Source organism: Pyrus communis, chromosome 10 (assembly GCF_963583255.1).
Source record: "Pyrus communis chromosome 10, drPyrComm1.1, whole genome shotgun sequence".
Lineage (NCBI taxonomy): Eukaryota > Viridiplantae > Streptophyta > Magnoliopsida > Rosales > Rosaceae > Pyrus > Pyrus communis.
Genome location: NC_084812.1, coordinates 26,743,698 through 26,763,100, shown reverse-complemented (window position 1 = coordinate 26,763,100; position 19,403 = coordinate 26,743,698). Strand labels below are relative to the sequence as shown.

General features: G+C 37.3%; 3 protein-coding genes across 3 annotated transcripts; all 3 read left to right on the top strand.

Moving 5' to 3' along the window:
- The first annotated feature begins 9,520 nt into the window (after window positions 1–9,520).
- Window positions 9,521–10,323, top strand: LOC137748110 (heat stress transcription factor A-2-like). Its single transcript, XM_068488194.1, has 2 exons — window positions 9,521–9,820; window positions 10,141–10,323. The coding sequence occupies exons 1-2, from the start codon at window positions 9,521–9,523 to the stop codon at window positions 10,321–10,323; spliced, it is 483 nt and encodes a 160-aa protein (XP_068344295.1).
- A 1,144-nt stretch (window positions 10,324–11,467) lies between these two features.
- Window positions 11,468–15,700, top strand: LOC137747677 (O-fucosyltransferase 20-like). The gene is made up of 6 exons (XM_068487832.1): window positions 11,468–12,382; window positions 12,741–12,909; window positions 13,445–13,534; window positions 13,658–13,941; window positions 14,046–14,304; window positions 14,602–15,700. Exons 1-6 carry the CDS (start codon window positions 11,670–11,672, stop codon window positions 14,836–14,838), a joined length of 1,752 nt encoding a protein of 583 aa, XP_068343933.1. The 5' UTR covers window positions 11,468–11,669; the 3' UTR covers window positions 14,839–15,700.
- A 1,538-nt stretch (window positions 15,701–17,238) lies between these two features.
- On the top strand, window positions 17,239–18,563 carry LOC137748109 (uncharacterized). The gene is made up of 2 exons (XM_068488193.1): window positions 17,239–17,917; window positions 18,265–18,563. Exons 1-2 carry the CDS (start codon window positions 17,239–17,241, stop codon window positions 18,561–18,563), a joined length of 978 nt encoding a protein of 325 aa, XP_068344294.1.
- The last annotated feature ends 840 nt before the right edge of the window (window positions 18,564–19,403 follow it).

Here is a 19,403-nt window from a genome sequence, read left to right as displayed (position 1 = left end):
CAATCTCTGATGATTTTGCAATTGTTGGCAAAGAAGCCCTGCTATGAGTCCCTTCGAACAAACGTCGAGTTTCCTTCTCATAGTAGTTTGCTGGGCATACAAACCACAAACACTACCACCTCATATATGAACAACAATCGCCTCTCTAGAATCTGAGATTAAACAAACAACGTCCATGACCACAACCACAAAATCCCTCATCGACAAAGTAGAAAGCAACCACACAATCACGAATTGAAGGCTCTCCTTGACAAAGAGAACGAAAGTGTGACTATAACTAAAAACAAAGAGGAGAAAGAAAAAAAAGATTAAAAATGATGTCGCCGACCCCAACGCTAAAAGCATGGGTCGGCAGCTAAGAGTTTTTTCTCCTGCTTGTCTCTAACCACGGGGAGATTTCAAATGAAAACTTAAGTTATACATCATTGTGGAACCAACAAATAGTAATGTGTTCATTCTTTGGCAAGATGCAGGAGGAAAACCAAAGACAAATTATTAGCAAACGGAGACAACCAGCTATATATTAGCATGCGAAGAGTTTTGCACCTACTTTCAGACTCTCAGTCTCTCACTTTGAAAATGATAATTCAAGAAAATTTGTTAAGCTAGCTAGGTAGGGTTGGTAGTACAGATAGTATTGGTTATAACTACTCAAATAATTCTTAATTGTTTATAAAACTAAATTCTTACTTATTAGTAGATAAAATTAGAGTTGTTAAGCAATGACAATTACAACTTGATTCATATATAATTTATGAGATAGATCAAATAACCTGCACCCATACGGTGGAACAAGAAGAGGAAAAAGTAATGGTCATATATATAGGGGGGAATAAATAAAAATAGTCATACAAAATATGCTAGTGGGAGATTTGGGGGAACCACAAAATGACAACCATGATTAGGTATCGAATTTGTCATTGGTAAGGGTCGAATTTAAGACTTTTTATTTACAAGTAAAAAAAAATACTACTAAATTATATAGCTAGTGGCATAATTCTTTGAGTGAAATTATATGATGACTATCATCTACCTCTAATGAATAAGAAAAAGCCAAGACGTGTCCAGATTAAGCAGAAACAATCTCTTTAGTTTAAGATATTGTATATGCTTACAATATTGAACATGCTTGCATGTCTCACGAAATACAATAAATTTAAATAATGCCATGATCCTTACATTTAAACTACCATATATCATTTTTATTCAAACATGTATTTGTCACCGTCTTGCATCTTGAATTGTTTATAATGAAGCATACTTTTGCAGTTTGCACACATAGAAAACTCTCTGTTTTACTCTTTCGCGAGACAGACATAGAAAACTCTAATAAAGGTGAAAACTACTTGTTTCATATCGATGTGTGTATCTCACATACCGGTTCGAGCCTCCACCACATTTCTGGCTCAACTCCATCATAGCATGATATTGTCCGCTTTGAGCCCTGACCACGCCCTCACGGTTTTGTTTCTGGGAACTTACACGAAAACTTCCCACTGGGTCACCCATCATGGGATTGCACTCGCGCGAACTCGCTTAACTTCAGAGTTCCTATGAAACCCGAAGCCAGTGAACTCCCAAAAGGCCTCGTGATAGGTAAAGATAGGAATATACATATAAGGCTTACATGATCCACTCCCCTAGGCGATGTGTGATGTTACAATCCACCCCCCTTAGGGGCTCAACGTCCTCGTAGGCAGACTTCCGGCTAGGGATTGGCTCACATCCAAGCCCAGGCCCCGCCACATCTCGAGCTCGACTCCATCGTAGCATGATATTGTCCGCTTTGGGCCCCGACCACACCCTCACAGTTTTGTTTCTGGGAACTCAAACGAGAACTTCCCAATGGATCACCCATCCTGGGATTACTCTCATGCGAACTCGTTTAACTTCGAGCGGTAACACGATATTGTCCACTTTGGGCCCCGACCACGCCTTCATGGTTTTGTTTCTAGGAACTTAGATGAGAACTTCCTAGTGGGTCACCCATCCTGGGATTGCTTTCGCGTGAACTCGTTTAACTTCGGAGTTCCTGCAGAACCCGAAGCCAGTGAGCTGCCTTCCAATGAGCTCCCAAAAAGCCTCGTGCTAGGTAGAGATGTGAATATACATATAAGGCTTACATGATTCACTCCCCTGGACGATGTGGGATGTTACAATCCATCCCCCTTAGGGGTCCGATGTCCTCGTAGGCACACTTTCGACCAGGGATTGGCTCACATCCAGGCTCGGGCCCCCACCACATCCCGGACTCGACTCCACTATAGCACGATATTGTCCGCTTTGAGCCCCGACCACGCCTTCACGGTTTTGTTTCTGGGAACACTTCCGACCAAGGATTGGCTCACATCCAGGCCAGGGCCCCCACCACATCCTGAGTTCGACTCCACTGTAGCACGATATTGTCCGCTTTGGGCCCTGACCACGCCTTCACGGTTTTGTTTCTGGGAACTCAGACGAGAACTTCCCAGTGGGTATCCTAGGATTGCTCTCGCGCGAGCTTGTTTAACTTCGGAGTTCCTAAGGAACACGAAGCCAGTGAACTCCCAAAAAGCCTCGTGCCAGGTAGAGATGAGAATATACATATAAGGCTTACAGGATCCACTCCCCTGAACGATGTGGGATGTTACAGTGTATGCCTATTAGACAACCACGTAAAACTCTTAATAATAAATTTGACGCTAAATAATATATACACACTGACCTTAAGGTAGTTTACATTTTATATTTGTCACACTTATTTCAATTTAAATTCTATAAAATGATGAGGGAATTGGCCTCATGTGGCATGTGAGCTAGAGAATGTGCCAAAATATTGACCAAGAAAAATTATGAAAATAAAAAGTGGTTCAGAACTATGGATCGATGCTCTTGTTTTACCAACCACAAATTATTTAAAAAAAAAAAAAAAGGAAAAAGGAAATGTATTCCGCAAGAAAGAGCTCTTAAAAAAATAAAATTCTCCACTTTACATTTTTTTTTTAACAACATAAAACGCATGCCTTTTATTGTTGCTAATCCGCTTCATATTGATTGCAGTTGGTGAGTATTATTGGTTTTTGTGTCCTTCTCTTCGAAACAACATGTTATAAGTTTGATTTTGATACAAACGGCCAGATCTGAATTCCGCGAGCCTTGCAGCTAGTTTTTTATCTTCCGACCAGTCTTCAACCCTCTTAGCCATCCTTTAAACTTCAAAGAATGAAAAATTTTGGCAGTCAAAAACAAACAGAAAAAGAAAAAATGTGACTTATAGAACCATATATATGTAGATTCCTCTTGACCCTCCTGCAGCTTACATGCATGATGAAATCGTAGTTGGCTTGACGTGTATGACTAAAGAATATATGACTCAACTACCAAGACCACCAATGGACGGCAGAGAAATTATTCTATAGCAGCCAGCTGGTCATGACTCGTGACATGATTCATTAGTACTATTCATGTCTAATGTCAATACTGAAGGCAATGGCGAATCCTAAGAGCATTTCCTCTTGATGTTTAATGTCAAATACCAAATTAAACATCTTGCATCCATATTTGATACCTTACATGTTTAGTGTTGTATTATTGTAAAAGAATGTCAATTCAATTCAATTATATACATTTTTTATCTTCTACGAATTTTTCATTTATTCTATACAACGAGATAATTAATCGACAACAAAGTTATTACACTAAATTAATATTTTAAACGGTATCAAATTTACAATGAAGATATATCGTTCTAACATTTATATAAATCGAGCATAGGACCTATAATTAAGTAAAAACAACCAGTAGTTTAAAAATTACTCATAAACTAACATGTTTAAATGCATCATCAACTATTCGAATTAAAAAAAAAAAATGGACATCCACTAAAATCAATTGCCCAATTTGATACATGCAATCATAGTTGGTGTGAAATGTGGCAAAATTATGGCATATGAGAGATTTGGCGTTGAGTTTGGCATTAGTGCATTGGAGTATGATCGTAATTATTTAGTATTACACTTTCAGTTTGTTCTTACAATGGTCAATGGATTTGCACTTGTATAATGATGACCGCACGCACTCGACTAGAACTTCGAAACACACTCTCGCACGTAAAGTACATAAATGATATATGTATAAAACTTGAGAGGTATTATGTACACACTTATTTTTACTTCCAACACATTCTTCTCAATTTTAGGTTGTCGGAACAAATTAATTGAAGAAGATTAATAGACAAAGACTAACAAGGGTAATATGAGAGATAAAACTGAGTGTGCAAATAGAACCATCCTAAAACTTTATAAGTACACACAATTTAACATGTTATATTATCAAAATTATTGATTTAATACAATCATATTTCAACGTACAGTCGGTAACAAAAAATCATATCACATAATATTCTTACTCTTGTTTTTGTCTGGATGGATAAATAAAGGTGTACAAGAGAGAGGAGGATGATGAGGGGCTTCTGTGACCTATGGTTTGAGTTCAAGACGATGGATCTAGTCTCTTTTCAGTTTGGTTTGAGATGTCATTGTTGTTATTGGCATTTTTCATTGGTGCATTTTATCTTTGCACCAGAATTTTCCCTCCATTCAAGGATAAGGGATTTTTGTTTTTGTGTAAAGCCACCGTTGTCATACTCATATATGCCTTCTTGTATGTACGTGCTCGTTGTTTAATGAAATATATCGAGTTGTAGAAAAACAACAAAGAAGACTTGACTAGTTGCTCTTATGTTCATACAAAAACGGTATTAGTATAAAAGAATTCGTGCTCTTTCAGTAAACTTATGAAGTGTTTAGGGTTAATTTTGTGTTTTAATATGAACGCAAAAACTCAACCCTAAACACAAACTTAAACTCTACATACCTTAAACCCTAACTCTAAAATGCATAAAAAGGTCTTTTCATTTTTTTTAAAAAAGAAAAAAAGAGGAGACTTTCTAAGAAAAATAGTAGGGTGTGGACATAAATAACATCTAACAGAAAGTTCGGCTTCTCTATAAATATAACTCCGTGAAATGTGTGGACAACAGACAAAATGAGCTAACAAATGTCTTTAAAAATGACTTTCAATAACCTATCTATTTTGAATGGTATCAATAACAAGCTTCGAATCTTCTTCCACTTCAATCTCTCGAAAGAGATATATTGAGATTTATGTAAGTTTTAAGGGTATATAATAGGAGTGTTGGTGTGGGGGTGGAGGGAAAGCATCATTGAAATTTGAAACCCTTGAAAGGGAGAGAGGTTAGAATATGGCCTGTGCAAAAGAATATGGTATGATGAGAAAAAGACATGGCAATAAGATTGTTGAAGGCGGTTGGCCACACAGACATCCAGACATAGGATTAGGCACAGCTGGAGCCTCCAAGGAGGGTATATGTGTTTTTGCGTTTTGACCAAAGGCCGAGAATAGCGTAAATCCAAATGATATCCACTTGGCCATGTCATGGCTTCAGATTTCAGTTTGGTACTTTCCACTTTAGTTGTTTAGTCAGCAATCGGCCGCTAATAATTGATTGTTTATGTTGTTCAATAAGATCAATAAGCTTAATTACTTTATCAACAAGGAAACATCATTGTACGTTTGATTTGAAGAGCTTTTCACTTTCGTTTTTTGGGTTGAACCAAATGTTATGGGTTTGAGGACAATAATTAGGATCTTGTATAAACATGTCCCTTTCAAAATCCCCACCATTTTACTTCTCTCTTGCGTTGAGTAGTGGTTACGAATGTACGTGCAATTATAGATTGCAAAATGATACATGTTATCGCTAGAGGTAAGATGAATAATCGACGTGACCCATCGATGATTCATGATAGTTATTTGAGTTAATATTTTTATACTTTAGATATTGGGAAAGGAAAAGTCGAATCCAAAATGTTGCATGTGTTTTTTTTTATTTTTAATTAAGGGCAGGAAGAGCAACATTAGTTAAACAGAAATTAAAAAAATGAGGATTCGAGAGGGAAAGACCAAGGTGAGCAAAAGTATCTGCAACAAAGTTTGCCTTCTTAAAAATGTGCTTCCAATCAATATGACTTTTTATATTGTTAATAAGGGAGGGAGATTTTCAAACTCTTCAAATATTAATAAGAGAAATATCTTTATATCAAGAAATAGTGGTCTTTCTTCACATAAACTTATAGAAGCCAATCTTCAATGGCATTTTAACCAAAGTAGTTCTTAAGATTGACATAACTCCTCACTTTTGGTCTCCAAAATTTGAAATTGATATAAGTGGTCATTGAGTTTGTCCACTATCAATTAGTTTGGTCATTCCATAAAATATCTCTATTAAATAAGGCCAAAATGAATGAATTATCCTCAATTTAATAAACAATAGGCTAAATGATTTGACAAAAAATTGAGAGTATTTTTGTATTTTTTTTTTAATTTTAACGGTAATTTTTCATGGAATAACCAAAATAATTGATGATTGACAAAATTAAGGACCACTTGTATTGATTTTAAATCTCGAAGACCAAAATAAAGAGTTATGCCAATCTAAGAAACAATTTTGACTAAAAAGCCATCTTCAATCTTTGATCTTTCTAATCTTTTATTTTTGTCGAAGATCTGGTCTCTATACATCATTTTGAAGTACTAACTCGACATTCCTTAGTCCATAGCTACTAGCTACAACCCACATTTGTTTTGGCGTAAGTGCAAAGGAGTAGTTTCTTTTTCTTTCTTTTTTTTTTGGATAAAAGTGCAAACTAATAGTAAATTAAGAGTAAACATGAATTAGGCCATGTTTGATATTACATTTTTTTACTAAAAACTTTTAAGTTAAAGAATAAAAATAGATGTTTGATAAAAAAAATAAAATATTATGTTTATTTTAAAAGCAATGATCTCCTGGATAACAACTTTTAAAAGCACATTGTAAGTTGTTTCAAAAACTACTTTCATAAAAAAGTAGAGTTGAGCCTTTAATGAATATTTTTTATTTCTGTAATACCCTTATTACTTTTTAAAAATGATATTATTTATCCTTATACATAAATATTTTCACTTGGAGAACGAAGTAATTGCCACCACCTACCATTGCAACTACCAAGCTTATATCACCACCACAATCATTAATTGCTACCACCACCGCCATCGCAATTGTTACCACCACCAACACCACCTCGTTGCCACTACCACTACCACCATAACAACCACAACCACAATCGTCACCACTAGCACAATCATAACTGTCATTACCACCACCATCATTATTGTTATTGTCACCACTGCCACCATCACTTTCATAACCACTATCACAACTGTCATTACTGTCGTTACAACCACCACCACCGTCGCTACCAACCACCAGCATTGTAACCTCTGTACATAAACCATCACACCTCACTATTGGCACCACAGTATACTCTTGCAATTATTGCTGCCATTGCCATCACTATCGCCCACCCCACTTCCACCTCTGTTGCTAATGTCACAGCGTCGCCATCACCACTATCGTCGCCACCTCTACGAACCACTAGCATTACACCACCACCACCATCACCACCATTGTTGTTGAAACTGATATCGCCAACAACGCTGCAATCACCACCACCACTACTGATGCAACCACTACCACCTCTACACCCCAATTACAACACTCTATTATTGGCCCCCCACCACACCTCCACTAACGCTACTATCACCACCACTACCTCGCAACCGTTGTCGTTGCCACCACTTCCATTGCTATGTCCATTTTTATCATTATTTACAATTATATCATATTTGTATGATATTTACCAAATGCTTTTACACTGCTTTTCATACTCATAATACTTTAAAAAATACAATTTATCAAATGTTCAACTGCTTTATTATACAACTAGTTATTCTTAAAGCATAATAGAAACAACTTTTCTAAAAAACACAACAATCCTCAAATTAGCCCTTAATTTTGTTAAGCTTTTAACTGGAAAATTTTTGATTTTGATAAATTGGTATCCATTTATTAATGAGAAAAAAAAAAATTGAGTCCACTTGGTGAGTGTGATGCTTAAGTTTTATGAGTTTAATTCTTCGATCGTAATTGCCAAGGAAAAGAAGAGAAAAGCAAATTAATTAACCCCTTATGAGAAATGAGAGATTTTTTTAGTATATTTAGAACACATGTTTGTATATTATTAGTATAAGGCGAGAAAACTTAAATTAAAGTAATGTTTCATTTGCTATTTATTTATATCATCTCTTTAATAGAGTTAGAGTCTATCGATGCATGTGTGTCTTATTTATATTAGATAACTGCTACAAATAATAAAACAAATAAATGATAAAAATAACATTTTTACTTAAACTATTTTACTTCTTCACTTATATTATGATATCTAATATATCAATTTGCATTCCAAGTACATAAAAAATCTCACATAAGAGAGCATCCCATTATCCATTATTTACTTGTGCCAAAATCAACTATATATGGGCTTAAGTAATTTCTTGGGCCCATAAAAGGGAAATGGATGAATCCCATGTGGCATGAGAATTGAGAAGTGACTATCTGCCAGGTGGAAAAGCTGCCAGCATGTTAAAGCAGAGCAGTGCCAACTGGTGAGTTTCGGGAGTTAGGCATGTAGGCCTATAGCTCCCCTAATTGGTCTGATTGGGGAAGAGAGACCAAGAATAATCCAGGCTGTTGGGAAGAGAGAATGGCACTCCCTTTCATTTCATTTTGTTTATTTGTTTGTTACAGCCAGCTGGCTCTATTACAACACGACAAGCATTCTCCTCGAGATTTAAGGTTCGTGTAATCTTTATTAATTAATAAAACACTTATTGTCAACTAAAATCATATAAAATTATCAGTTTAATCTTTTAATTAAAACAGAACATGAATAAGAAATATAAGGTAGAAATGTAATTTCACATAACCAAATTTTACTATTTTTTTTTCAAAACCCCATCTACATGTAATTCTAACATATATCTAATTAAAAAATAAAAAAAAATAAAAGAATCTTCCCACTCTCACATTCTCTATTACTCTCTTCTAGGGGTGGGCAAACGGGTAAAGGAACCGCGGGTAGGGGCGGGTAGTGTAGGTTCGGGGCGGGTACGGACCGGGTCCCTTTTTTTTTGGGAACAAACGGGGCGGGCCGGGCCGGGGCATGGTTATTTACGGGGCGGGCCGGTTCCTACACCTTAGAAAAACGGGGCCCCGGACCGGCCCGTTTCATATTATAATCAACGGTTGAGATTGAATGATAACCTATCATTCAATCTGAACCGTTAATTTGTAACCTAGGTTTCCAAATCAGTTTCAGACTTCAGTGTTCAGTCTCAAATCTCAATCTCTCCAACACTCCAACCCTTTCTCAAATTCGTGGCGCCGCTCCTCCGTCCACCTTCTCCGACACGACACGACTTCAGTGTTCACTTGTAGGAGGTGATGGGGATTTAGAGAAGGGTCCGATGACTGCACAAATCCAGAAATCCAATTCTCAAAATCCTCTTCCACATGTAAAAATCCAGTCTTTTGGTGCTGAGATTCCTGCTAATAGCTAATTTGGGGAAACCAATAACCATGGATGGAGTGTTGGTGAAAGAGGAGGAGGTTGTGACATGCACCGTGGGCTCATCGTCTTCGTCGTCCTCAAGCTTCTCGCCGCAGCCAATAGAGGGGCTGCACGAGGTGGGTCCGCCGCCGTTTCTCACGAAGACGTTTGAAATGGTGGAGGATCCTTCCACGGACGCCATTGTTTCCTGGGGCAAAGCTCGCAACAGCTTCGTTGTGTGGGACTTTCACAAGTTCTCCGTCACTCTTCTTCCTCGATACTTCAAGCACAGTAACTTCTCCAGCTTCATTCGTCAGCTCAATACATATGTAAGTACTGAAAAAAAGCATGAGTTTTCTTGGATCGTTCTTCATGTTATGCTGAAATTGCAGACGGGTTCTTTTTGTTTATGGAATTTTTCTTTTGTTTTTGCTTGCTTAGTACTGTAATTCTTTTGGGTTTAGTGTAGGAAATTAGGAATTAATCAGAATCATATATACGATTACAGGTTTTTAACTTTGTTACGCAACTCCCTTTCTTCTGTTGGTCATGAATCATGGTTTTATTTTATTAAATCCTTAGTTGGGATTGCGGATTACATCCTTGTTTAGGAAATTTCAAGGCTTGCTCATCAACTGAATGCATGCAGGGTTTCAGAAAGGTTGATCCGGACCGATGGGAATTCCAGGCTTCCAAGACGTCGGCGCCGGCTTTGGTGCTTTCCAACTCCGGAAAGCGGAAGGCAAAAAAAAAAAAAGTTATTGGACCCATGGACCCGTCCCGAACCGGCCCGTTTGATACGGGCCGGGTTAGGTCCGGTTCCCAAACTTAAAATCCCTACACCCGGCCCGGCCCGGCCCGTTACATTTTAAAACGGGTAGGTCCGGTTCTTCCAAATTTGGGCCCGGCCCGGCCCGTGCCCAGCCCTACTCTCTTCCTCTCTCTCCTTCTGTTTCAAAAACAAAAATAAAAAATGTTCTTACACACTTTGTGTGCCCATATGTTAGTAATATATAATATTAACCACATATAAAATTTTGTTAGGTCCGTGTAATAATCATATCTGTTTTTATTTTTTTAACTAAAAATTTATCTGATAATTACATTTGAAAATTAAAAGCTGTTTTATTTAAGTTTTCAACTTTCAGTTTTTATATTTTGAATCTTGATGTTTTATGTTTGATTTCTCACTTTTTTTTATTTTGTTTATATAGCAAATTAGAAAATTTAAAATCATATACGTTCTTGTTGAAGAAAATTCTAGTTTAAATATACATACAAGAAAAAAAAAGTATTACATTAATTTATAAAATTACTTATTGGATGTAGCTATTTTCACATTTTGGATAGCTTTTTTTTTTTTTTTTTAGGGAGCAAAATGTGCTAGATAAAGCCATTTGTTAGGGAGATGTCGTTAACGTCGTTGAGGCAACTAGTAAAACTACTTTCTATATTGGGGTGCATACTCTCAAGATTTTTTAGGCTAAATTTGTGTATAATTGAGAGGCAAATAATATTGCTCATAAACTTGATGAATGTTTTATATTTAGTGCTCTGATTCAATGCGGTATGAATTTTTCCTTGATATTAAGACATTCTTATTTAAGAAGACTATAGTTGAATGTCGCCGCCCAACAGTAATATTTTGCTGATATTTACAACGTTGCCCTTGAAAAATAAAAAAAGGTCTCATGATGCAAAATCATGTAAATCCCGATTGAAATGCTTATTATAGAATAATAACTGAATCGTCCATAAAAATAACAATTGACATGATTATAATTTTATGCAGGGAATTGTTATTAGCACTCCAAAAATCTCATTCTACATTCCAAATTTTCTATATTAAGATAGAAAAATACACTTTTAAGCGATGTAGAATAAGATTTTTGAAGTACCAATAACACTTCGCTAATTTATTTGAAAACCTTCCATTTCTAATATAAAAATAGATTGCTGGCACCTATTTAAACGTAAACGCGTACGCTTCTTCTCCGACTTTCGCCTTCCCGCCGGCTGTTTCACACCATTTCTATACTCTCTCTCTCTCTCTCTCTCTCTCTCTCAATGGTCAATGCGAGTGAAGGAATTTCATAGATACAATAAATCCACAACTTTTTTCTTTCTTCAAAGAAGAGGAAGAAAAACAGAGTTATTACCGAGCTTCTCAGCCTATCAATGGCGAAGTCTAAGAACAACAGCAATACCAAGAAACTTTCTTACATTTCGGTCCCTTCTCAGATTATCAACTCTCTGTCTCCGTCTTCTCTGCAATCGCTCCTCGTTTCTCCCAAGAAATCTTCAAGGAGCAAAAGCAGCAGCAGGTACTTGAGCTGGCTCAGCAACTACAGGAGCCCAAACTTCTGGGTTTTCTTCCTCTTCCTCTTTGGATTTCTTGGGATGCTGAAGCTGGGATTCCATATCGACCGTTTGATTCCCTATTCTCCATACCCATGTTCCACAACTCAGCTCCGGGACTTGGTCTCTAATGGCTACTTAAAATCACACATGGGTTTTGCTTCAAACGCTGAAAACAGCCACCAAGTCGAGGTTGTGAGCGAATCCCAGCCGTTGATTTCGAGTGGGGATTTGGAATCAGAGGTGGGGGTTGAGCTAAACAGTGGGAAAGTTGGGGAGGAAGCTGAGGGGAGTGAGTTTTGGAAGCAGCCGGATGGTTTGGGGTATCGGCCGTGCTTGGATTTGACGCAAGAGTACAAGAGAGCTAGTGAGGGGATAGTGAAGGACAGGACTAAATACCTGATTGTTGTGGTTTCTGGTGGGATGAACCAGCAGAGGAATCAAATTGTCGATGCTGTCGTTATTGCTAGGATTCTTGGTGCTGCTCTGGTGGTTCCTATTTTGCAAGTTAATGTCATCTGGGGGGATGAAAGGTATACAATGTTACAACTCAACTCACATTTTTTCTTACTAAATTACTTGCCTTTTTTGGATTCCCTCCACCTAGTGTAAATATATTCGTTGTGTAGATATGTCGTTGTATTCGACATTGCCTTTTCCGATTCATTTAGTTTGTGGGACATCATGATTCAGTATAGAACTTACCAATTTCCTGTCCCCAAATTCATGGAATTTATGTCATTTTACTGTCTTTCCTCTTTAAGAATGGCTTACTATTCAACCCAACGAATGGTTAGGCTTTGTTGTTCTTGGTTTTTGAATGGCTTAATGTTGCAATATATTTGCTTAGCAGACTAAAATTGGTTTCTGTGTTTTATTTGATGGGTGCAGTGAATTTTCTGATATATTTGATTTGGAGCACTTTAAGGAAGTCCTTGCTGACGATGTTCGGGTAGTTTCTTCACTGCCATCAACGCATCTAATGACAAGGCCTGTGGAGGAGAAGCGGACTCCTCTTCATGCTTCGCCTAATTGGATTCGGTCGCGTTATCACAAGAGGGTAAGAATCATTGCTGTCTATGTGCTTGCTTTGAAGCAACCCTGTTGTATTTCCTAAAGATTTGAATTAAGGCAATATGGAAGAGAGAAAAAGATGCTTTAGCAGCTCTTAGTTTGTTATATGGGGGCCTAGTGACACCAGCCGTTCGTATTTGTTTGGTTGTTTGTTTTTGCTGGTGCATTCCTACGAATATGTCAGCTTTCAAACAGTTGTTCTCATCTTTTAGTTTACAAGTGTTGCTACAAAAGCATGGGAATACCTCAATACAATTGAGAAGCCGTCCCGTCCAACCCTTATGACTAAAATTTTGTACTTATCATCTAAACCTTATGTGCTGCCGAACATTTTAACCATACAAAACTAATGGCAATTTCAGGTTTTTCTGATCATATATTAAAAATACAATAAGTCATTTTTCTCATGTGTAATTCCATAACATGATTTGTTTATAACCCTGTTTATCTGTTTTGTCATTTGTGGTAACGAATTTCCTGTGGAATACAAATTATGCTAATTCATCTTTTTTTCTGTGCAGATTAAAAGAGAAGGGGTTTTACTGCTAAGAGGCTTGGATTCAAGGCTCTCTAAGGATCTTCCCTCTGATCTTCAAAAGCTTCGATGCAAGGTAATTCACTAAGTAGGTCTATAATTTTTATTGGTGTGTATGCAAGCTGACTTTGTTTCATTACAGAATTGAAACAACGTCCTAGAGACAGCTGACTCTGATCTCTTCTTTGTTTGACTTCAGGTTGCGTTTCATGCATTGAGGTTTGCTCCTCCAATTTTGGGAATTGGTAACAAACTTGCAGAGAGAATGCGCAGTAAAGGGCCTTACCTTGCCCTTCATCTAAGAATGGAGAAGGATGTATGGGTGAGGACTGGTTGCCTTCCTGGTTTGACTCCTGAATATGATGAAATAGTAAACAATGAGAGGAAACAGCGGCCAGATCTCTTAACTGGAAGATCAAACATGACTTACCATGAAAGAAAACTTGCAGGTCTCTGCCCCTTGAATGCCGTGGAGGTGACCAGGTATGTTAGCCACATTTAGGCATTAGAACATAAACCAAATTGATATCTTTTTGTATTTATTATTTGTATCAGAGTTTTCTGACAAACCAAATCTTGTGTTTTAGGTTGCTTAAAGCTCTAGGAGCTCCAAAAAGTGCAAGAATATATTGGGCTGGCGGGCAGCCTTTTGGTGGAAAAGAAGCCTTACAACCGTTAATCGAAGAGTTTCCCCATTTTTACAATAAGGAAGATCTTACTTTGCCTGGTGAACTAGAACCTTTTGCAAACAAAGCTTCTGTGATGGCTGCCATTGATTATATAGTTTCCGATAATAGTGATGTCTTCATGCCTTCTCATGGGGGAAATATGGGCCATGCTATGCAGGTATAGTTTATGTTTTGGTTTTAATAAATGTACATACTATATGCTAGACGAAACACTAACAAATATGATTAAAATAAATGAAGTTAACCTGTAAGTAGTGAAACAATGAAATGCTATGATAAACGCACAAATGATCGGACATTGTCAACCGACCTGAAATATGAGCTATGTGTCATTGAGAAAATATGCTTGGAAGACGAACAATATGAAATTATCATACTAATAGTTCTTTTACATATGATGCTTACCTAATTTGATGGAGACTTCCCTTACACCTAGTTTTGTATTCTCTTTCAGGGACATCGTGCCTATGCTGGCCACAAGAAGTTTATAACCCCAAACAAAAGGCATATGCTTCCGTACTTTCTGAACTCTTCTCTCCCTGAAGCAGAGTTCAATAGGATCATAAAGGAATTGCATAGAGATTCCTTAGGACAGCCAGACCTCAGGAGGAGTAGAGTTGGAAAAGATGTCACAAAGTATCCCATTCCAGAGTGTATGTGCAATGATACTAGTACTCATCCGTACATGTGAGTCAATTCTGAAGATTTCCAGCATGATGTTTACTCTGCAATGGACCCACTTCATCGAAAAATTGGAACATCTCAGTAAATTCCTTGAATTTGAGCCCTCTGAAAAGTGGTTTGTTCTCCAGGGCAATGATGGTCCTTTGGATCGGGGATTTTAAGAGAGACTGCTGCATCACACTCAGTTTGTGAGTTTGCTTTCATTTTTTCTTCCCCACCGCTTCCTTTGTGTACACATTCAAGTCAGGCAAGACAAATGTCTTCTTATAAGACAAGATAGTATATAAGGTTCTGTGAAGAGAAAAACACTGAAGCTTCAAGGTAACGGATTCGCTTTCAGACTTTCATGAGAAACTCAGCACAAGGCAAAGAAGGTCCCCTAATTCTTTGATTCTTTATAGGAAGAATTCTTTTTCGGATTCCACATTTTGGTTCATTCGTTATTGTACCACATCAATGTATTATAGAAGATGCGTGTATATAAGCAGACTTGGAGTAATAATCTATATATCTGTTTCACAAGCTCGCATCACATACTTTCCGGTTCTGCATGCAGAAACAGCACAAGCCTCAGTTTTCATTGAAATTTGTCACTTTCATGTACTGATCTCTGTACTTCGAAACAGAGAAACAAGTTGTCTTCTGGACCTTAATGCTAAATCAAAGAAGCAATATTACATAACCTTTCCCATTGGGCGTTTGATCATTCTGCATTATATCATGGCTGAGTTTCCTGATATTTACCTGATTTGGGATTACAATGTCGCACGTTATTGTCCTTTCAGGAGTGTTCTGCAGGAGGCGGTGAGAGAATTTCTTTTGTAGATCGTGGGGGAGAGTTCAAGGTAAGATGAAGATTTGTTGAGATTCTATTATATAAATTGTTATACACACATGTGCGTGCACTTTATTGGAAAGATAGTATTATTGGAAAGATAATCTAATATGTTTGTAGACTCAACTCAATGAATGAGTGAGCCGATATTGCATTGATATTTATATGAGTACAATTGATATACGTGTAGAAGTAGGATTACAAATAAATAGCAGCATGTGAACTAAATACGAAACAGAATCAAGATTGAACTTGATCTGCAGCAGCCGCATCCTCTGAGGAATCCGTGTTGGAACAGAACTGTATTTGTGCAGGTGGTATTGTGGTCAGTTTATCATTATTTGTAACCAGTAAGACCTAACGAACAATAAATTCTCTTATAAGCATGGGGAAAGTGAGCCTTCACAAGCCTTGATGATTGAAGCCACTGGATTGACACATGTAATTGTTTTATTTAAACTCTTTGGAAACCCAGAGACATCCATACTTATGCTAGCTCACCTTTCTGATGCTTGTAGGAGAAGTTACTGGTCACTTGCCTTAAACTTAATTACACTAACTATCAAAATAGTTGTCAAAATTATTGTTGGTAGGTAGATTACTTGGGTGGTAGGGTATTAGAGTGTGATAAGGCAGATCTTTATGCACCAATGCTACATATTGAAATTGACAGATTTTCTCACCCTGTGGACGTAGAAAGGGAAAACCATGTATGTCTGTAAATCTGCGTTTATTTGCTTCAATTCCTGGCCGAGACCGAGAATATCCTGTATAGTGATCTGATATAATCTTCTAGCTTATCTAGTGATCTGATATCGTCTCTATTATATGTGAATCTTCTATGCAGAGACTTTATTCTGCTGAAAGTCCAATTCTTCTTTCTATTATACAGCTTTTATTTTGTTTATTGACTGGCATACATCTCTAGTCCCATTAGCAGTTTACTTCTTCCACTCCGCAAATTATCTGATGCTACAAGTTCGAGTTGGTTGGAAGCATGGAACATTTTTCATCAGAATTTTAAGCACCCCATGTTATTGTTGTTAGTGCATAAGCATTGAGCTGATTTGAATTTAGTAAAATAAGCCTTGTATTTAGTTGTGTATCCACTTTGGTTAAAATTACCAAGTGTAGGGCTCATATTGTAATTTTGTCTAAGTGACATGCGGAAGGATCCTTGAACTTAGCTAGATATGTGGCTGAGATCATTTTCTGATGTAATGGTGGGAATCCAGATGCATAACTAACCGTTATGCAGTGCAATGTGTGTGTGAGTGAGATAATAGAAAGAACATTCCTCTGCGATTTTTGCTGAGAGAGAAACACTCATATTCATCTCCATTTCTTGTGATTTTCTCTTCCTCTCCTCAATTGGCACACTCTGAATCAAACTCTAACATGGCCTCAGAGCCAGGTTGGATCAATTGAGATCTGGGCGTGAATTGTGAAGTTGGAGACGTCATCGACATTGAAGCAATCGAGCTACATTCAAGTTCGTTCTGGTTTTGGTGAAGTCGTCGAAACTCCATAGAAACCAAATTCAATTTGTTTTCGTATCATCTAATCTAAGAGATGGCTGGATTTGGAAGTTATGAGGTGAGAACTCTGATCTTCTCTGGTGAGAACTACGAGTTATGGAGAATCAAGATGGTGACGATCTTCAAATCTCACGAGTTATGGAGATTAGTTGAAAAAGGGGTCACGACCTCAGATTCAAAGAAGAAAAAGAAGGTTGAAGGGAGCTTAGAAGATGAAGACAAGGAGAAAATAGTGGTTGTATATATGCAAGATGCAAAAGCTCTGGGTGATCAAATATTTCCTCCAATTGCCAACGCAGATTCAGCGAAGATGGCATTGGATCTGCAATATGGAGAATACCATGGTGGCGATCAGGTACGGTCGATTAAACTCCAAAATCTTCGACATGAATTTAAGTATACTAGAATGCGTGATGATGAATCATTATCTGGGTATCTTACTCGTCTGAATGAATTGATTAATCAAATGAAGACATTTGGTGAGGTGTTATCGAATGAAAGACTTGTGCAAAAGGTTTTAATTAGTCTTAGTAAACTTTATGATCCCATTTATCTTGTGATTGAGAATACAAAATGTATAGATACTGTTGAATTACAGGAGGTTGTGGCAATTCTAAAAAGCCAAGAACAACGTTTTGATATGTACACTGTTGATGTTAATGAGAAGGCATTTACGTCTTTCTCTGTGAGTTCAAAAGGGCAGCAGAATAAGGGTAATTCTCAATCCAGTGGATTTAAGTCTCAAAAAAACTAGAATGCAAAAGGCAAGAAGTGGGATTCAAAGCCTAAGTTTCAGCAAAAGCCATTTATGGGTCTTGCACAGAATGCAAATTCTTCATCCTCCATGAATCAAGAAGTGACAAAACCTCAGTGCAAAGTATGCTTAAAGTTTCACTTTGGTGAGTGTAGATATAAGGAAAATCCAAATGTCAAAACTGTGATAAGTTTAGACGTTAGGCTAAAAAGTGCAATATGGGTAAGGCTATTCAAAAGGCTAACTGTGCAAATCAAATGGAAGTATATGGTAATCTATTCTATGCTAACTGTACAACTACTGAAGCAAAGGTAAATGTAAATTGGTATATTGATAGTGGGTGTAGTAACCACATGACAGGAAATGTCAATCTTCTTGTTGATGTAAGAACCAATGTGGCAGGAAAAGTGCAAATGTCAACTTGTGACATATTGAATGTGGCAGGAATGAGATCTCTTGTGATTGATACAACTAAAGGAAGGAAATATATCAGAGAAGTGATGTATTTACCTAGGTTGAAAGAGAATTTGCTAAGTGTTGGCCAGATGGATGAGCATGGATATTACTTGCTATTTGGAGGAAAAATGTGCAGTGTTTTTGATTGACCATCACTTGATAGTCTGGTTATAAAAGTAAGAATGAAAGAGAACAGAAGCTACCCTTTGTCTTTAATGCACAATGATCAGATTGTGTTAAAGACAAATATCACTCATTGTACCTGGACTTGACATAAGAGGCTAGGTCATCTTAACCTCAGGAGTCTCAAGCAGCTTAGGGAAAATGATATGGTGCATGGTCTTCCACATCTAGAAGATGTTGATGGTGTATGTGATGGATGTTAGTTGGGAAAACAACACCGAGATTGGTTCCCAAAAGAGCAAGCTTGGAGAGCAAGCAATCCACTGAAGCTAATACATACTGACTTGTGTGGTCCCATGTAAAATGAATCAATTGTTGGGAACAAATACTTTATGCTTCTTATTGATGATTGCATGAGGATGTCATGGGTTTATTTTCTAAGATGCAAATTTGAGGCCCTAAATTGCTTCAAAAAGTTCAAAGCAATGGTGGAATTACAGTGTGGTTTCAAAGTGAAGTGTCTAAGGAGTGACAGAGGGGGTGAGTTTGTATCAACTGAGTTCAACAAGTTCTTAGAGACTGAAGGAATTCAAAGGCAGCTATCTATGGTATATACTCCAAAGCAAAATGGAGTAGTGGAGAGGAAACATAGAACAATTGTAGCGATGGCTAAGGCAATGCTTCATGGTAAAAGCAAGCCATATTCCTTGTGGGCAGAAGTTGTTCATACGGCTGTTTACATTCTAAACAAGTCACCTACAAAAGCTCTTGGTGATTTAACTCCATTTGAGGTTTACAGTGGCAGAAAACCAGGTATTGGTCATCTAAAAGTGTTTGGATCGTTTTGTTATGTGCATGTACCAACT

What these genes read in the sequence shown, in the direction of transcription:
- LOC137748110 (XM_068488194.1), top strand. Translation starts at nt 9,521, where the DNA reads ATGGATGGAGTGTTGGTGAAAGAGGAGGAGGTTGTGACATGCACCGTG. An exon ending in TTCGTCAGCTCAATACATAT is followed by an intron (nt 9,821 to 10,140) that starts GTAAGTACTGAA and finishes GAATGCATGCAG; the next exon opens with GGTTTCAGAAAGGTTGATCC.
- LOC137748109 (XM_068488193.1), top strand. Translation starts at nt 17,239, where the DNA reads ATGGCTGGATTTGGAAGTTATGAGGTGAGAACTCTGATCTTCTCTGGT. An exon ending in AAAAGGGCAGCAGAATAAGG is followed by an intron (nt 17,918 to 18,264) that starts GTAATTCTCAAT and finishes CAACTACTGAAG; the next exon opens with CAAAGGTAAATGTAAATTGG.
- LOC137747677 (XM_068487832.1), top strand. Translation starts at nt 11,670, where the DNA reads ATGGCGAAGTCTAAGAACAACAGCAATACCAAGAAACTTTCTTACATT. An exon ending in GTCATCTGGGGGGATGAAAG is followed by an intron (nt 12,383 to 12,740) that starts GTATACAATGTT and finishes TGATGGGTGCAG; the next exon opens with TGAATTTTCTGATATATTTG. An exon ending in ATATGGGCCATGCTATGCAG is followed by an intron (nt 14,305 to 14,601) that starts GTATAGTTTATG and finishes ATTCTCTTTCAG; the next exon opens with GGACATCGTGCCTATGCTGG.